At 49.3% G+C, this 12,893-nt stretch overlaps 1 protein-coding gene across 4 annotated transcripts in view; it reads right to left on the bottom strand.

Annotated features, from left to right (window-relative positions):
* Positions 1 to 2,299: 2,299 nt before the first annotated feature.
* CACNG5 (calcium voltage-gated channel auxiliary subunit gamma 5) overlaps positions 2,300 to 12,893 on the bottom strand; it is a 49,595-nt gene continuing 39,001 nt past the window's right edge. For 2 of the 4 annotated variants that reach the window (XM_023556976.2, XM_064270874.1), the window contains one exon: positions 2,301 to 12,716. In XM_023556976.2, coding sequence (XP_023412744.2) covers positions 12,459 to 12,716 — 258 coding nt within the window. In that variant the 3' untranslated portion in view covers positions 2,301 to 12,458. Of the gene's footprint in view, positions 12,717 to 12,893 lie in introns of all 4 variants that reach the window. The other 2 variants (XM_023556977.2, XM_003417296.4) reach the window with 2 other exon arrangements.

Raw genomic sequence — 12,893 nt, 5'->3', positions numbered from 1 at the left:
TCGGAATAAAGGGGCTGAGGGTCAAGCAATCCTCCCAGCGGCCAGGGTGACAAGTCCTTCACTGAAGGCGGGTCTGGGTGGTACTCAGTGTCCACCACATGGTAATAATTATGGTTGTTGTCATCATCACAGCTTCTCCATTGGACTGTGAGCTCCCTGAGGACAAAGGGACAAGGTCAGGGGCTTGACCACTGCTGTCTTCACCCCCAGCTCCCACCTGGCTCTCTGGAGAGTCCACAATGGCTGTGTACCCAATGCAATGATGGCAGCTGTTTATATGCATCCTTAGTATAACATGCCACGTTTAGAACATAAAAAACAGCCTCCCTGGCCCTGGCCTTCTGGGCTTGTTCTGGGTTTCTGTGGAAGCTGGCGAAGAAGTGGCCATTCTTGAGCCATTTCATCAGGGCAGCCCTCTGAGACGAGAACTTGTGATGTGGGTGTTTAATGCCTTTGGGACGGAGGGAAAGCACAGAGACCAGAAAGAATAGTAACACTAATATTCATGACTCTGAGATATGTGTCTAAAATACAGATGAGATCAAAGAGTGGTCTCTGGGAAAGGGCTGGCAAAATGTTTTGTACAGACATACATACTTCTATTTTATAGATGTGGAGAGGCTCAGAGGTGAAATGATTTGCCAGCATCAAATCTAGCTCCAGGCTGCTGCTGTGGGAACAGGGACCTTTATGTTACAGGGTGCCTGGTCCAAGACAATGAAGACACCTGGGCAGACAAGCTGGGCGTGGGGATCAAGTCTCTGCTTGCACTACCCCTTTCCCGAGGCTCTTGCCTCCCTGCCATGACCTGGGGTCCTCATGCCAACTTGTCAGCAAGCCAGCCTGGCAAAACCTGGCTATTGGATTCAACTGAAGTGTGTGGACAGGGTGTAAGTGGGGAGACACAGAGCTTACTTGGGACACAGTCAACTTTAAAAGCCTTGGTGCTGTGGGCAGGTCCTTTGACTTGAGGAGTCTGTAGGACGGGTGGGGGAGAAGGTTGGGGAGATGTTGGTCGGAGAAACCCCCGTACAGGTTTTGGGGTTGGTGAAATGCAAGCTTTCATATCTACTAGCCCATTGACCATATATGACACCCCTTGCACTCAGTTTCCTAATCTGTCCAATGGGCATAATACTTTCTTGGTTAGATTGTTCTAAGGATTCAATGGAGTTCCATATACAAAGCACCTGGCACATTGTAGATGCTTAAGAAATCTTAGTTCCCATCCTTTTATTTTTTTCCCAAGGAAACAAAGAGATCCTGGGAGTTTGAGGAGGTTCTGGGGCCTCTGTTCTCTGCAAAATCTTGGAGAGAAGGAAGAGGAAGGACCAAAGGAGCAGGAGTAGCGACAGCCCTGTGTTTAGGGGGAGCAAAGACGCACTGAGAGTTCCAGATTGAGCTACTGTATGGGAATAATTATGGCTGCTATTTTTGTGCATTTGTTTAATAATGTTAATTTGGCGACAGCCTGATATTATAGCATCCTCTCCCACACAGGGGTGGCTTTAGTTCCCTAGTCACTAGATTCCATTTGCATTTTCCCTGTGGGGTTTGGAGCTTGGGAGCTGATGACTCACAGCCGGAGGGGCTCTCCAGGAAAGGCCCCTTTGCACGTGGGGGCAAGAATTGTGGGGGCGCGAGCCCCTGGCAATGTCACCCTGCGACAAGGCAAAATTGAACTTGTCCAGTCTCCCTGGGAATGGTCTTCCAGCCTGCTCTGGGCCTCTGTGAACACTGGTGAAGAAGTGGCCATTCTTGAGGCATTCCATCAGGGCAGCCTTGTCAGAGGAGAACTTGTGATGTGGGCGTCTAATGTCTTTGGGGCAGAGGGAAAGCACAGAGGCCAGGAAGAATAGTAACTTTAATATTGACAACTCCGAGATTTGGGTCTAAAATGAAGATCCAAGAGCGGCTTCTTGGGGAGGACTGGCAAAATGTTACTAGTGGCTGTTTTTGCCGGAAACAACCCAAATGCCCACTAGTTGGGAACTGGGGGAATAAATGGCAGTGCATGCCCATGACAGAGCAGAGGTGGCTACACAGAGGAACGAGGACCGAGATACAACAGCCAGAGAGCTGATGGGGGGATAGTTCTCTGAACTGCAGTATTCCAGCTCATAAAGGAAGAAGGAACAATATCATCAGAACATCACCATTTTGCAACTGCTAATAAAAGGGTGGACCTGGACCGTGTCTATCAATGGCTGCCAACATCACAAAGGAAAGAAGCCGGATGTAGGTGCCCCTGAAGGAAGCCCATGGCACACCTGTGGGCTGTTATCATCAAGGAATCAACCTGCGTCTGACAAAGCTTCTAGTAGCTCCACCTACCGATTTACAGGTCATAGAAGGGACAGAAGAAAACGTTCATCAACACCTCCATAGGATACAGTCAGAAAAATCCAGACTGTAGGAAACTGTGGGTCAAATGATGAGGGATGGGGGTGAGGAAATATATAGACAAAAAGAAACATAAGAGACTTAAAAACCAATTGCAACGTAAGGATCTTATATTGATCTTGACAAATCCTAAAACAAACACATACACATATTTTAGAAAAAAACTGGAAGAATCTGAACATTGAACTAGATATTTGATGATATTGAGGAATTGGTGTTAATATTTTATGTGCATTAGTGACATTGTAGGGAGCCCTAGTGGCACAGTGGGTAAAGCGATCTGATTGCTAACGGAAAGGTCGGCGGTTCGAAACCACCAGCGGCTCCATGAGAGAAAGATGTGGCAGTCGGCTTCCATAAAGATTTACAGCCTTGGAAACCCTATGGGGTCTCTATGAGTTGCAATCAACTCGACAGCAGTGGGTTTGGTTTTTGGTTTGGTGGCATTGTGGTTTAAAAAGAACCGTAATTTTTTTTGGAGATACCCAGTGAAATATTTACAGGATAAACAATATGATGTTTGGGGGGTGCTTCTAAATAATCTGGAATTGGGCATGTGTGGAAGCTGGTTGATGAGTTTGAGGAAATTCATTATATATACTGCTTTCTCTACTGTTGTGTTTCCATAGTAAACAGGGCTTTTAAATAATTGGATTTGTTTGGAGAGTGAGAGTATGCACCATTTCTTTTCTTTCTCTCCATTGTCTATGCTTCTGTAACTTTCTAAGATGGCCATGTATTACGTTCAGAGGAGTACCTCACAGCAGTGGTTAGAACCGCAGATTTTGGTGTCAGACAAATGTGATCTCTGTTCTTATTCTCTAAGAGTCAGCTAATGAAATACCAGTGTGGGTGGCTTAAAACAATAGAAATTTGTCTTATAGTTCTGGAGGCTAGGAGCCTGAATTCAGGGCATCAGCAGGGCCATGGTTCACTCCAGGGGAAAGCCCTGACACATCTCTCTCAGCTTCTGGTAGCCCTAGGCGTACTTTAGCTTACAGATGCATCTCCACATGGCTGTCTTTCCCTCAGTCTCTCTGTGTCTGTTTTCTTCTTTTATAAGGACACCGCTCAGAGGGATTAGGATTCACCCTACTCCAGTGTGACCATACGTTAACCAACAACATCTTCAAAGACCCTATTTCCAAACAAGATCACATTCCCAGGTGCTGGGGGTTGGGACTTCAACATATCTTTTTAGGTGACCCAATTCAATTCACAACACTGGGTTCCTGGAGTGGTGGAGACCACAGTGCCTTTGCAGGGCTCGAGAGAGGTGGCAAAGTGATGTTCCTGAAGACACTGGACATCAGTCACCAAGGCTCCATGCTTCTGCAAGGACCCTACACCTATACTGTGATGAACTGTAGATTTCCAGCTACACGGTAACTGCCGCCATCCCCTCCCCACTGGGTTCCTGTACAACTTTCAGTGGCACTGAATTTCTCATGACCCTGGTGAGTGGGGCCTCAAAGTCAGATTTAATTTGATTTAGAAAAACAAGGTGATATTTTTTGCATGTAAGTGTTGTGGAGTCAAATTCGTTTTCACCACATTTTTTTGTTCTTTGCACCCCATGCAGCAACCAGAGCTCACACATTAGGTGTTGCAGAAACGTTTTGTTGAACAAATGAAAATATTCCCACATCCTCTGCAGCTGATGATGGACTTCAAACTATCAAGAGTTGCACCTTCTGCACTACTTCCACTTTGACCATTTCCTTCAGGGAGCCCAGAGTCTGATGTGAGGGTCTCTCCAGGATCTCATGCTGACTCCTCCAGCCGTTTGCCTTGGTCAAGTTGTTGGGATGCTCCAGATCAGCCCTAGTCACACGCTCACTAGTCAGTCCAAACATGCGGAATGAGTCTCCTCCAGCGAGGAGAGGGCGGTGAAGTTCCATCACTGATTGGTTGGACCTTGGTTAGGAAAATCTGGAATTGTTCTGCAACCATCCCCAACACTGTTGGGCATCATGAGCACTCCAACACTGGCTGGCATCATGAGCACCCCAACACTGGTTGGCATCATGAATAGAGATGGGAGATGAGGAATCAGGATTAACAAGTACAGGGCCTTCAAGGACACAACACATCACTGCTCTTTCCCCTTTACTGAGATGTTTTCTTCCCCCATCTGTCTTTGGATGGGGACCTGGACTTTTTCTCTGATTACAGAAGTGGGTGCATATGCCATGATGGGCATTGAGAACTACAGACACCAACCTCCTGGGTATGCACTAACCATCTGAAACAGGACTTGCAGAGTACTTCAAATATTCCTAGTTGTGGGATTACGGTCCTCAAACCTCTTTAGGCCTCAGTATCCTTTTATGTACAGTATTGAAAGGGTTAAATGAGAAAGTGCTTACAAAGTGCCTACTACGTGTCAAGCCCTCAGATAAGGGCTTTACTTGCTTGTTGATGATGATGATGTCTGGTGATGACCCTCTCCTGGAGTTGAAGTCATAGTGTCTAAACTGACTTTGACAAGAAATGGCCTTGATTCACGATGGTGAATCCCTCTTCTGCAAAATTATGACTGACCTAATGGGACATTATCCAGCCTTGGTCATTTAGGGCACTGAGAATTACTTTGGCTTTAACATATGGTACTCACCTGGAGTCTTTAGTGGGGTTTGTTTTATTTAGTTTCTTTGCCATTTTGTTACTAAAAACAACTTAATCTCAGGAGGACTTTGCAGTTTACACAGTGTTTTCTCATGAATTCTACTGTATCTGAAATGGGATGGGAGGTGGATGTGTGAGTATGGGTGCATTTAAAACAAAAAAATGGCCCAAGTTCAGCCTACTGAGAATACTGTGATACATGGCCTCTTCATTGCCTGACCAGAAACCTCCAAAGCCCTCAAGTCTTGTTCTTCTTATGGTCGTGGAGTGCAAAATGAATTATTCATAGACTGGTGATGAAGATTGGTTTAAACTCTGCAGTAGGAGCCCTGAGACTGCAGGGTCATTGGCTGAACATCCATCAGGCCCACTCAGGGCCAGAGTCCATCCTTGGCCCTGTCAGTGGGGCAGAGAGCATGTTGGCTCCAGACTGCTGAGCACTACTGTCCTTTCTCAAGGGCAGACTCTTCCTGCATCCCAGTGAATATTGGCTCATCAGGGAAAAGGGTCAGGAGCTCAAAGGCTGGGCATGAGCTCATGGCTCTGACGTCTTGCCCAAGGCACAGCCTTTTCAAAGGAGGTAATGCCTGTGTGGGCTGGGAGGGAGCAAGGAGCACATCCAGAACTTCAGCCTCCTCAATTGCCCACTCTGCATTTCCTCCTTCCTCTCCTGAATTCTGTTTGGGAAGCCACTACTCCTCAACTAGATAGCTAGCCTAATCCCAGCTCCAAGGGTGAATCCTGATAAGCCTAAACCAGTGGTTCTCAACCAAGGCTTCATGTACTGTATTGGCTAGTGTCCCCCCAAAATTCCTGTCCTTCCCAGAACCTCAGAATTCCTATTATTTAGAAGTAGGGCTGTTGCAGATGTAGTTAGTTAACATGAGGTCATATTGGAGTAGGCTGGGCCCTTAAAGCAATATGACTGCTGTTCTTCTCAGAAAAGATGAGACACAGAGACACAGAGGGAAGGTGGCCATGTGAAGATGGAGGCAGAGATTGGAGGTATGCTGCTAAAAGCAAGGAATAGCTGGGGCCACCGGAAGCTGGAAGAGGCAAGGAATGGTCCTCCCATGGAGGCTTTGGAGTCAGCATGGCCCTTCCCACACCTCTCAGGCCATGAACAGGATGAGGGATTCTGAGGGCAGGGCCGCCTGGTATGACAAGTCTGCTAAAGCTTGGGTTATAAGTGATGGTGACTCTGAGCCAGCACTCAGCTGCAAGTCAGCACATCTTCCCCATTGGGCACCACAAGAATTTCCATCTCAATTCTCATTTAGGGTCACTCCTTCCCAGAGAAGGAGCCTGGGGAGGAAGCCCGTCCTGTGGATGGAGAACCTGAAGTGTGCCACTGGTTTGTCCAGAGTGGATGGCGGGGGCAGTGGAGGCATGAAGGCCAGTTCTAGGGTTCTTTCTCTGGCCTAAGGAAGCCTGGATTGGGACTTGGTAAAGGAAGCTACAGATCCTACTCCTGAAGCCCTTGGCCCACCAGGGTAACTAGCCAAAGCCTTGGCTTTCTCAGAAGCCCCAGCCTGCTTATTCAAGGCTTGAGGCTGAGTGTTTTCGTGTCAATTCTCAGGCAAGTTTTTCCAGGAGAATGACCAAATCCTCGCCTAACCCAGCTCCCACCTGGAAACTTTCATCTCCTAATAGTAGAAGAGTTGGGAGCCCTGGTGGTGCAGTGGGCAAGAGATTGGCTGCTAACTGAAAGGTTGGCAGTTCAAATCCACTAGTCACTCCTTCGAAACCCTACAGGATAGTTCTACTTTGTCCTGTGGGGTCTCTGTGAGTCGGAACTGACTGGATGGCAATGGGTTTGGTTTGGTTTTTTGGAATAGCAGACAGTCACACCTTGGGACATTTCAGCCCTAGAAGCATCTTCCTGCCAAGGAGGCCAGTCCTTTTGTTTAGCATCAAAATCGTGCCTTTTGCTCTTGAACCTGGTCATTGTCTCTGGAGTTGGCTAAACAACGGCCTCATTCCCCATAATGCTATCCAGGGGAGCAGAGGCTGGGCTGGAGGCTCCTCTTCCTCTCTGCCCCTGTAGCTGGGAGTAAGGAATGGGGCAGTGGAGTTCTGCCTTCATCCCCCCACTCCCCTTTCCCTCCTGTTACTCTGGGGGGGGGGTGCTATTTGCACTCTATTATGCAACTTCTTGTTCTTCCTTGGGGTTCACCAAGTATCTGATTTCTTATCTAAATTCCAAATTCTGGGTGCACCTGGCAAGCAGCAGGTGCTGGAGTTCCACTACTTGAGCTTGGCTGGGTTTTGCCTGTAAAACCTACAGGCTTTAGCATTGGGGAGGGAGCCTGGAGACCACTTTGTCCAACGCCTTCCTTGTATGAATGAAAAAAGTTCTCGAGGGCTACTGGGCACCCTGTCACACAGGGAGTGGTAAGAACTCAGACCTCTGAACAGTGGGGCTACCGGGGAACCAGCACAGCCATGGGCCCACTGTATGCAAATATACAAGGGCAGTGCTGCCCAGGGCAGAAAGTCTTAGCCCTGTGGAGCTGTAGAGCTAGCAGAGCCTCCTGGCTCTCATTACACATGGGGAGCCAAGGCAGACTGGGGAGGGCGCGACTTGTCCAAGGTCACAGAGAAAGGTCTAGGCCCTGGGTGCAGTCGTTACCTGGATCTGTGGGAATTCAGTGACCTTAGCACCACTGGAAGGAAGGACCCGAGACTCCAGCACCCATCCTTGGAGATGTGGGTCCTGGAGGGGCATCTGCCCGATTTGCAACTCATCTGAACACCTGGAACACAGACAGCAAGAGCAGCTGCCTCTTGTGGGCACAGCCCCAGGGTGGCACCAACTCTGGCCTGCCTGTGGCCCAGCACCACCTCTTCCCCCCATGGGGAAGGCTGACTTCTTCCACATGACATGGAGCAGCAGCCATGCCACTACTGAGCCCACACCTGCCCAACCTGTGCACAAGTGTGTTTGTCAGAATTCACTCATTCATCCACTTCTCTACCCACTCACCACGTGGAGTGTTTGTGTTCCAAAGGCTAATTAATTTCCCAAGTGGCATATTAGCATATGGGAAAAGTCAAGGCTCGTGGGAATTGCACACAGGCTCTGACAGAGGTCAGATGACCTCTGCTAAGTGGGCAGCCTGCGAAACCAAAGCCAAACCCGTTGCCACTAAGTTGATTCCAACTCATAGCAACCTTATAGGACAGAATAGAACTGCCCCATGTGGTTTCCAAGGAGTGCCTGGTGGATTCAAAGTGCCGACCTTTTGGCTAGCAGCTGGCCAGCCTGTGAAGGAGGCTTATAAAGGCCCGGTGCAGCTCTACATCTCCCTCCCCACGCTGGAAGCACAGCTCCATTTTCTCAGCTCTTCAGGATTCCCGGGGTGGTGCAAGGAGTCTTTGTGTGGCACAGTTAAGCTCTCAACTACTAACCAAAAAATTGGTGTTTTGAGCCCACCCAGAGGTGCCTTGGAAGAAAGGACTGGCAATCTGCTTCCAAAAGGTCACAGCTTGAAAACCCTACAGAGCAGTTCTACTTACTCCACGCACATGGAGTCACCACAAGTCGGAATAGACTCCATGGCAACAGGTTTTTGGTTGGGTAGTACAAAAAAATTAACATGCTTGGCTGCTAACCAAAAAGTTAGAGGTTCAAGTTCACCCAGAGGTGCCTTGGAAGAAAGCCCTGGCAATCTGCTTCTGAAAGGTCACAGCTTTGAAAACCCGACAGAATGCAGTTCTACCCCACACACATTGGGTCGCCATGAGTTGGAATCGGCTTGACGGCAACTGTTTTTTTAAGGTGGAATTCTGTTTTCCCTGCCCTTGTCCACCCTCTAGGTGCTTTTATTTAGTTATTTAGTGAGCTGCTCAAACAGTAAGGAGGGGGCTCCTCCCGCAAGTAGTCGTCTGGGAGCATCGTTGCTAAGGCAGATTTGCCCCCGACTCCTCTATCCCTCAAGTCAGTGCCCAGCTCAGACAACAGGCTAGTCCTTTGAAGGCCATTTGGTAGCGTTGGTGGGGTAAGCCGGTGTCACTGGCCCAGCCCTGGGGAAGAAAGGAGGGTGGTGGGTTCCAGGTGGGAGGAAACCGGTGTCAGAACTGTCTTCCCCTCTCGGCTGGTAACCCGGAGTGGTTTTATTCTCCTATTCCTGAGACTTTGGTTTATCAGTTCCCCCTCCCACTTTTGCTGGTGAAAAATAAAACCCATCAAATTATTTTTTTAAGTGCTTGAGGAAACAAAAGATCAGATGGTGTATTGGGGAAGAGGTCCTAATTTATGATTTCTGAGCTGAGTTTATACATTTCAATGTTTGATAAAAATCTTTTGATCATTGAGACCCTGCAGACAGTTCTGGGGCTAATTGATAGACTGAAAGGAAACTGTACTGGCTGCACAATTATTGATCCTTTTGCCCATTCGGAGTAAGCGAAAGCAATTAACCAGAACCTGTTCCTAAGACATGTGCAAACTGTATGTTCCCAGGTAAGAGCTGCTACTCTCAGCAGCTCCGCATCCAGGCAGGTAAAGTCCCGTCCCAATGATGGCACAGTCAACGATCACCTTGTATTAAGAGTGGTTTCTATTTTTTCATGTGCACAAAAACAAGCTTGGCACAGCAACGGAGAAAGAGTGCTTTAGAGAGAGAAGAGTGCAAGTCAGCTAATTACATTGTCAAGAATTGGAGCAAAGCACATCTAAAACAATGGTCCAGTTTGGAAATGCTACGAAATGGTCTCCAGGTACACTAACTGGCTTGGCAATCGATTCCGGTGTTTTGGGGAGAATGTGGTTTCAATATTATTCTCTAAGCAGTAATACAGAGTACAAGAGTTATTCCAAGGGCACCAGGCTGTGGAAGCTGAGGGTTTATACTTGCTACCCATTTACAGGGGGCAGAGATGGCTCAGTGGCCGAAGTCTCACCTTCTATGCAGGAGATCCTGGTTTAATTCCCAGCCGACACACCTCATGTGCAGCCACCAGCCGTCTGTCAGTAGAGTCTTGTGTGTTGCTATGATGTTGGACAGGATTCAGTGGAGCTTCCAGACTAAGACAGAGTAGGAAGAAAGGCCTGGCAATCTACTTCCGAAAATCAGCCAAGGAAAGCCTACGGATCACAACAGTCCAATCTGTAACTGATCATGGGGATGGAGCAGGACCCGACAGCATTTTGTTTTGTTGTACATGGGGTCACCATGAGTCGGTGGCTGGCTCGATGGCAGATAACAACAGCATCAGTTTATAGGCAAGGGTGGAACAGTCACATACGAGAGCAATCTGGAGCTTTTTACATGACACTGGATCTTTAGAGTTGGGTGCGGGGCCGTGGTGGGCGGGCTTGGAAATAATTTAGGCTGAGCCCCTCAGAGGAGAAAGGGCTCGCCCAAGGATCCCCGGCGAGTTAGGGCTCTGGCACTGCCTTCTCTTATCTCCTTTTCCTCTACCAGGCTGTGAGACAAATGGAGTAATCCAGCTATGAAACCATCACCCTTCCAAAGGTGCCGTTTTCTGTACTCATTTCCAGTGTGCACTTTTGCCCATTGTGGCTTCGTGCACCAAGAGCCTGATAGTATCTCTGAGAGAGCATGAGAAAAGAGAGAAAAGCTGCCGCAGCAAAAGTACATGGAAAAGAGAGCATGGTGTTGTTCTGCTACTAAAGATCTCAAAACCAAAAATGTACAACCTGGAGAAATGGGGGGGTGGGGTGGAGGGAGAGAGGGGAGGGGTACATCTCAGAGGAGGCAGCTCCCGTTTTCCTCACCTGGATTTCATGGAAGGTTCTTCCTTCCTTAGCTCAAGTTTCCTCCCAGGAAAACAGGTGTCACGCTGCCCAGACCTCCGAAGGTATCTGATTTGCCTCCCTGTGTCCATACTCAGGTCCCTGGGTGGTGCAGTTTGCACTAGACTACTAACCTAACAGAGCCCTGGTGGTGCAGTGGTGAAATGCTCGGCTGCTAGCCAAAAGGTCGGCAGTTCAAACCCACCAGCTGCTCCATGGGAGAAAGATGTGGCGGTCTGCTTCTGTAAAGATTTACAGCCTTGGAAACCCTATGGGGCAGCTCTACTCAGTCCTATAGGGTCACTATGAGTTGGAATCAACTCAATGGCAATGGGTTTGGTTTTTTGGTATTAACCTAAAGGTTGACAGTTCAAACCCACTCAGCGGCACCATAGAAGGAAGGCCTGGTGATCTGCTTCCATAAAGATAACAGTCAAGAGAACTCTACGGAGCACAGTCCTACTCTGTCACACATGGGGTTTTCACAAGTTAGAACTGACTTGTCAGCAACAGGTTTGCTCCCATACTCAGGAAACATATCAGGACTGAATTGGCCCCCAAATATCCACAGCATCCTCGGGAGAGATGGATCACTCTGAGTCTGGCTTGTTTAGGCTCAAAATGCACCAGGTATCCCAAATCCGGTTCCACATCCCAGGCGGCCTCTTCTGAAAGCTGGCTTTTACTTAGATGGTAGAGACTTCTGTCTGCATGATTAGATTTCAGGGCCGTGGATCAGAAATATTGCCCTGGTAAGCTCCATGAGGGCAGTGGCAGTTTCCCCAGGCTTAAAACAGTGCCTGGTAGTATTAACTCAGACCAGCCAGATTCTGAAATTCTCATGGTCAGTCACCTCTTTGGGTTAAGGCATTAAAGACCCCTCATTAAATATGTTACCAAGGGGGCCGTGCATATTAATGCTTGATCAGCCATTAACACCTCTTTGTGACTTCAGGGTGGCTTCACGCCCACCCTTAGTCCCCTAGGGACAGGGCCCAGGACAGCTGAGTTCTAGAGGGAGGGGGAGAGAAGGACAGGTTTCCAGCTCATTGAGGCTGACAGAGGGATGCAGCCTGTGGGCTGGGAGGTGGAGGGTGCAGATGTGTGTGTTGTCTGGAGGGATGTGGGTGACACAAAAGAAGGGGTTTCACAAGAACACTTTCTACTAGACGGTTTGGAACCAGCCAGACCTCCATATCAAAGTCACCTTTTGGCCCAATGGCTCAGGTCATGGAAAGAGGGGGCCAGGCGAGTTGGCAAGCTCACAGGTCCAGCTGGATCCATGTAAAAGGACTTGGCATCTCAGAGTTGGACTTGGCCGTGAAGTTGGGTGTGCAGGGAGGAATATACAACTGGAACACCTGCTTCTCTGGGCACAGGAGAGCTGCTGGCTTCTGGGGCCAAGGCTCTGATTGGTACCCAGGAGGTTGGGCTACACCCATGCTCTCAGCCAGCTTACCTGCTGGCCCTAGACCCTAGACCCCCACCCACTGGAGGTTACACCTACCCTGGGGGAAGCAGGGAGAAGACACGTGTCAAGCAACAAGAGCTAAGCATGGGGGGGCCTGGGCCTGTCAACCACAGGCCTGGGCTCACGGGCCAGGCAGAGGGAACACTGAAGGGGCTGTCTGTCTATCTGAAGTCCAGGGAGGGAGGTAGCCAAGGCTCAGCAGGGAGAAGATGACATCTGGTCGTAGTCGGGGCACTTGAGCAAGGCTGGGTAGTTGCTGTTCATCTGTAGGGAGGCGTCGCTGGAGATGTCGGAGGGGCTGCGGCCCCGGACCCAGGCGTCCGGGTGTAGAAACTGGCCCGAGTAATCGGAGCAGTTGCTCAGACGCGGGCGGTAGAAGCCGGGGTGAGGCCTGTACATGTCCTCGGCGGTATACCGCTTCATGAACAGGTACACGGACATCACCCCAGCACTCTGCAGTAAGGAGAAAGCAGAGATGAGCTCACTCACTGCTGAGGCCCGGCCTCGCTCCCCCCAGGTGGCGGGGTCTGTGCACGACCCCAGGGCTGCAGTGGCATGGGCAGTGGATGGGAGCAGAGAGCCCTGGGTACCCCCGGGTGGAGAGACAGAGGACGGTGGAAAAGTGACACC

Source organism: Loxodonta africana, chromosome 18 (assembly GCF_030014295.1).
Source record: "Loxodonta africana isolate mLoxAfr1 chromosome 18, mLoxAfr1.hap2, whole genome shotgun sequence".
NCBI classification, from domain to species: Eukaryota; Metazoa; Chordata; class Mammalia; order Proboscidea; family Elephantidae; genus Loxodonta; species Loxodonta africana.
This window is presented reverse-complemented; position numbering and strand designations above follow the sequence as displayed.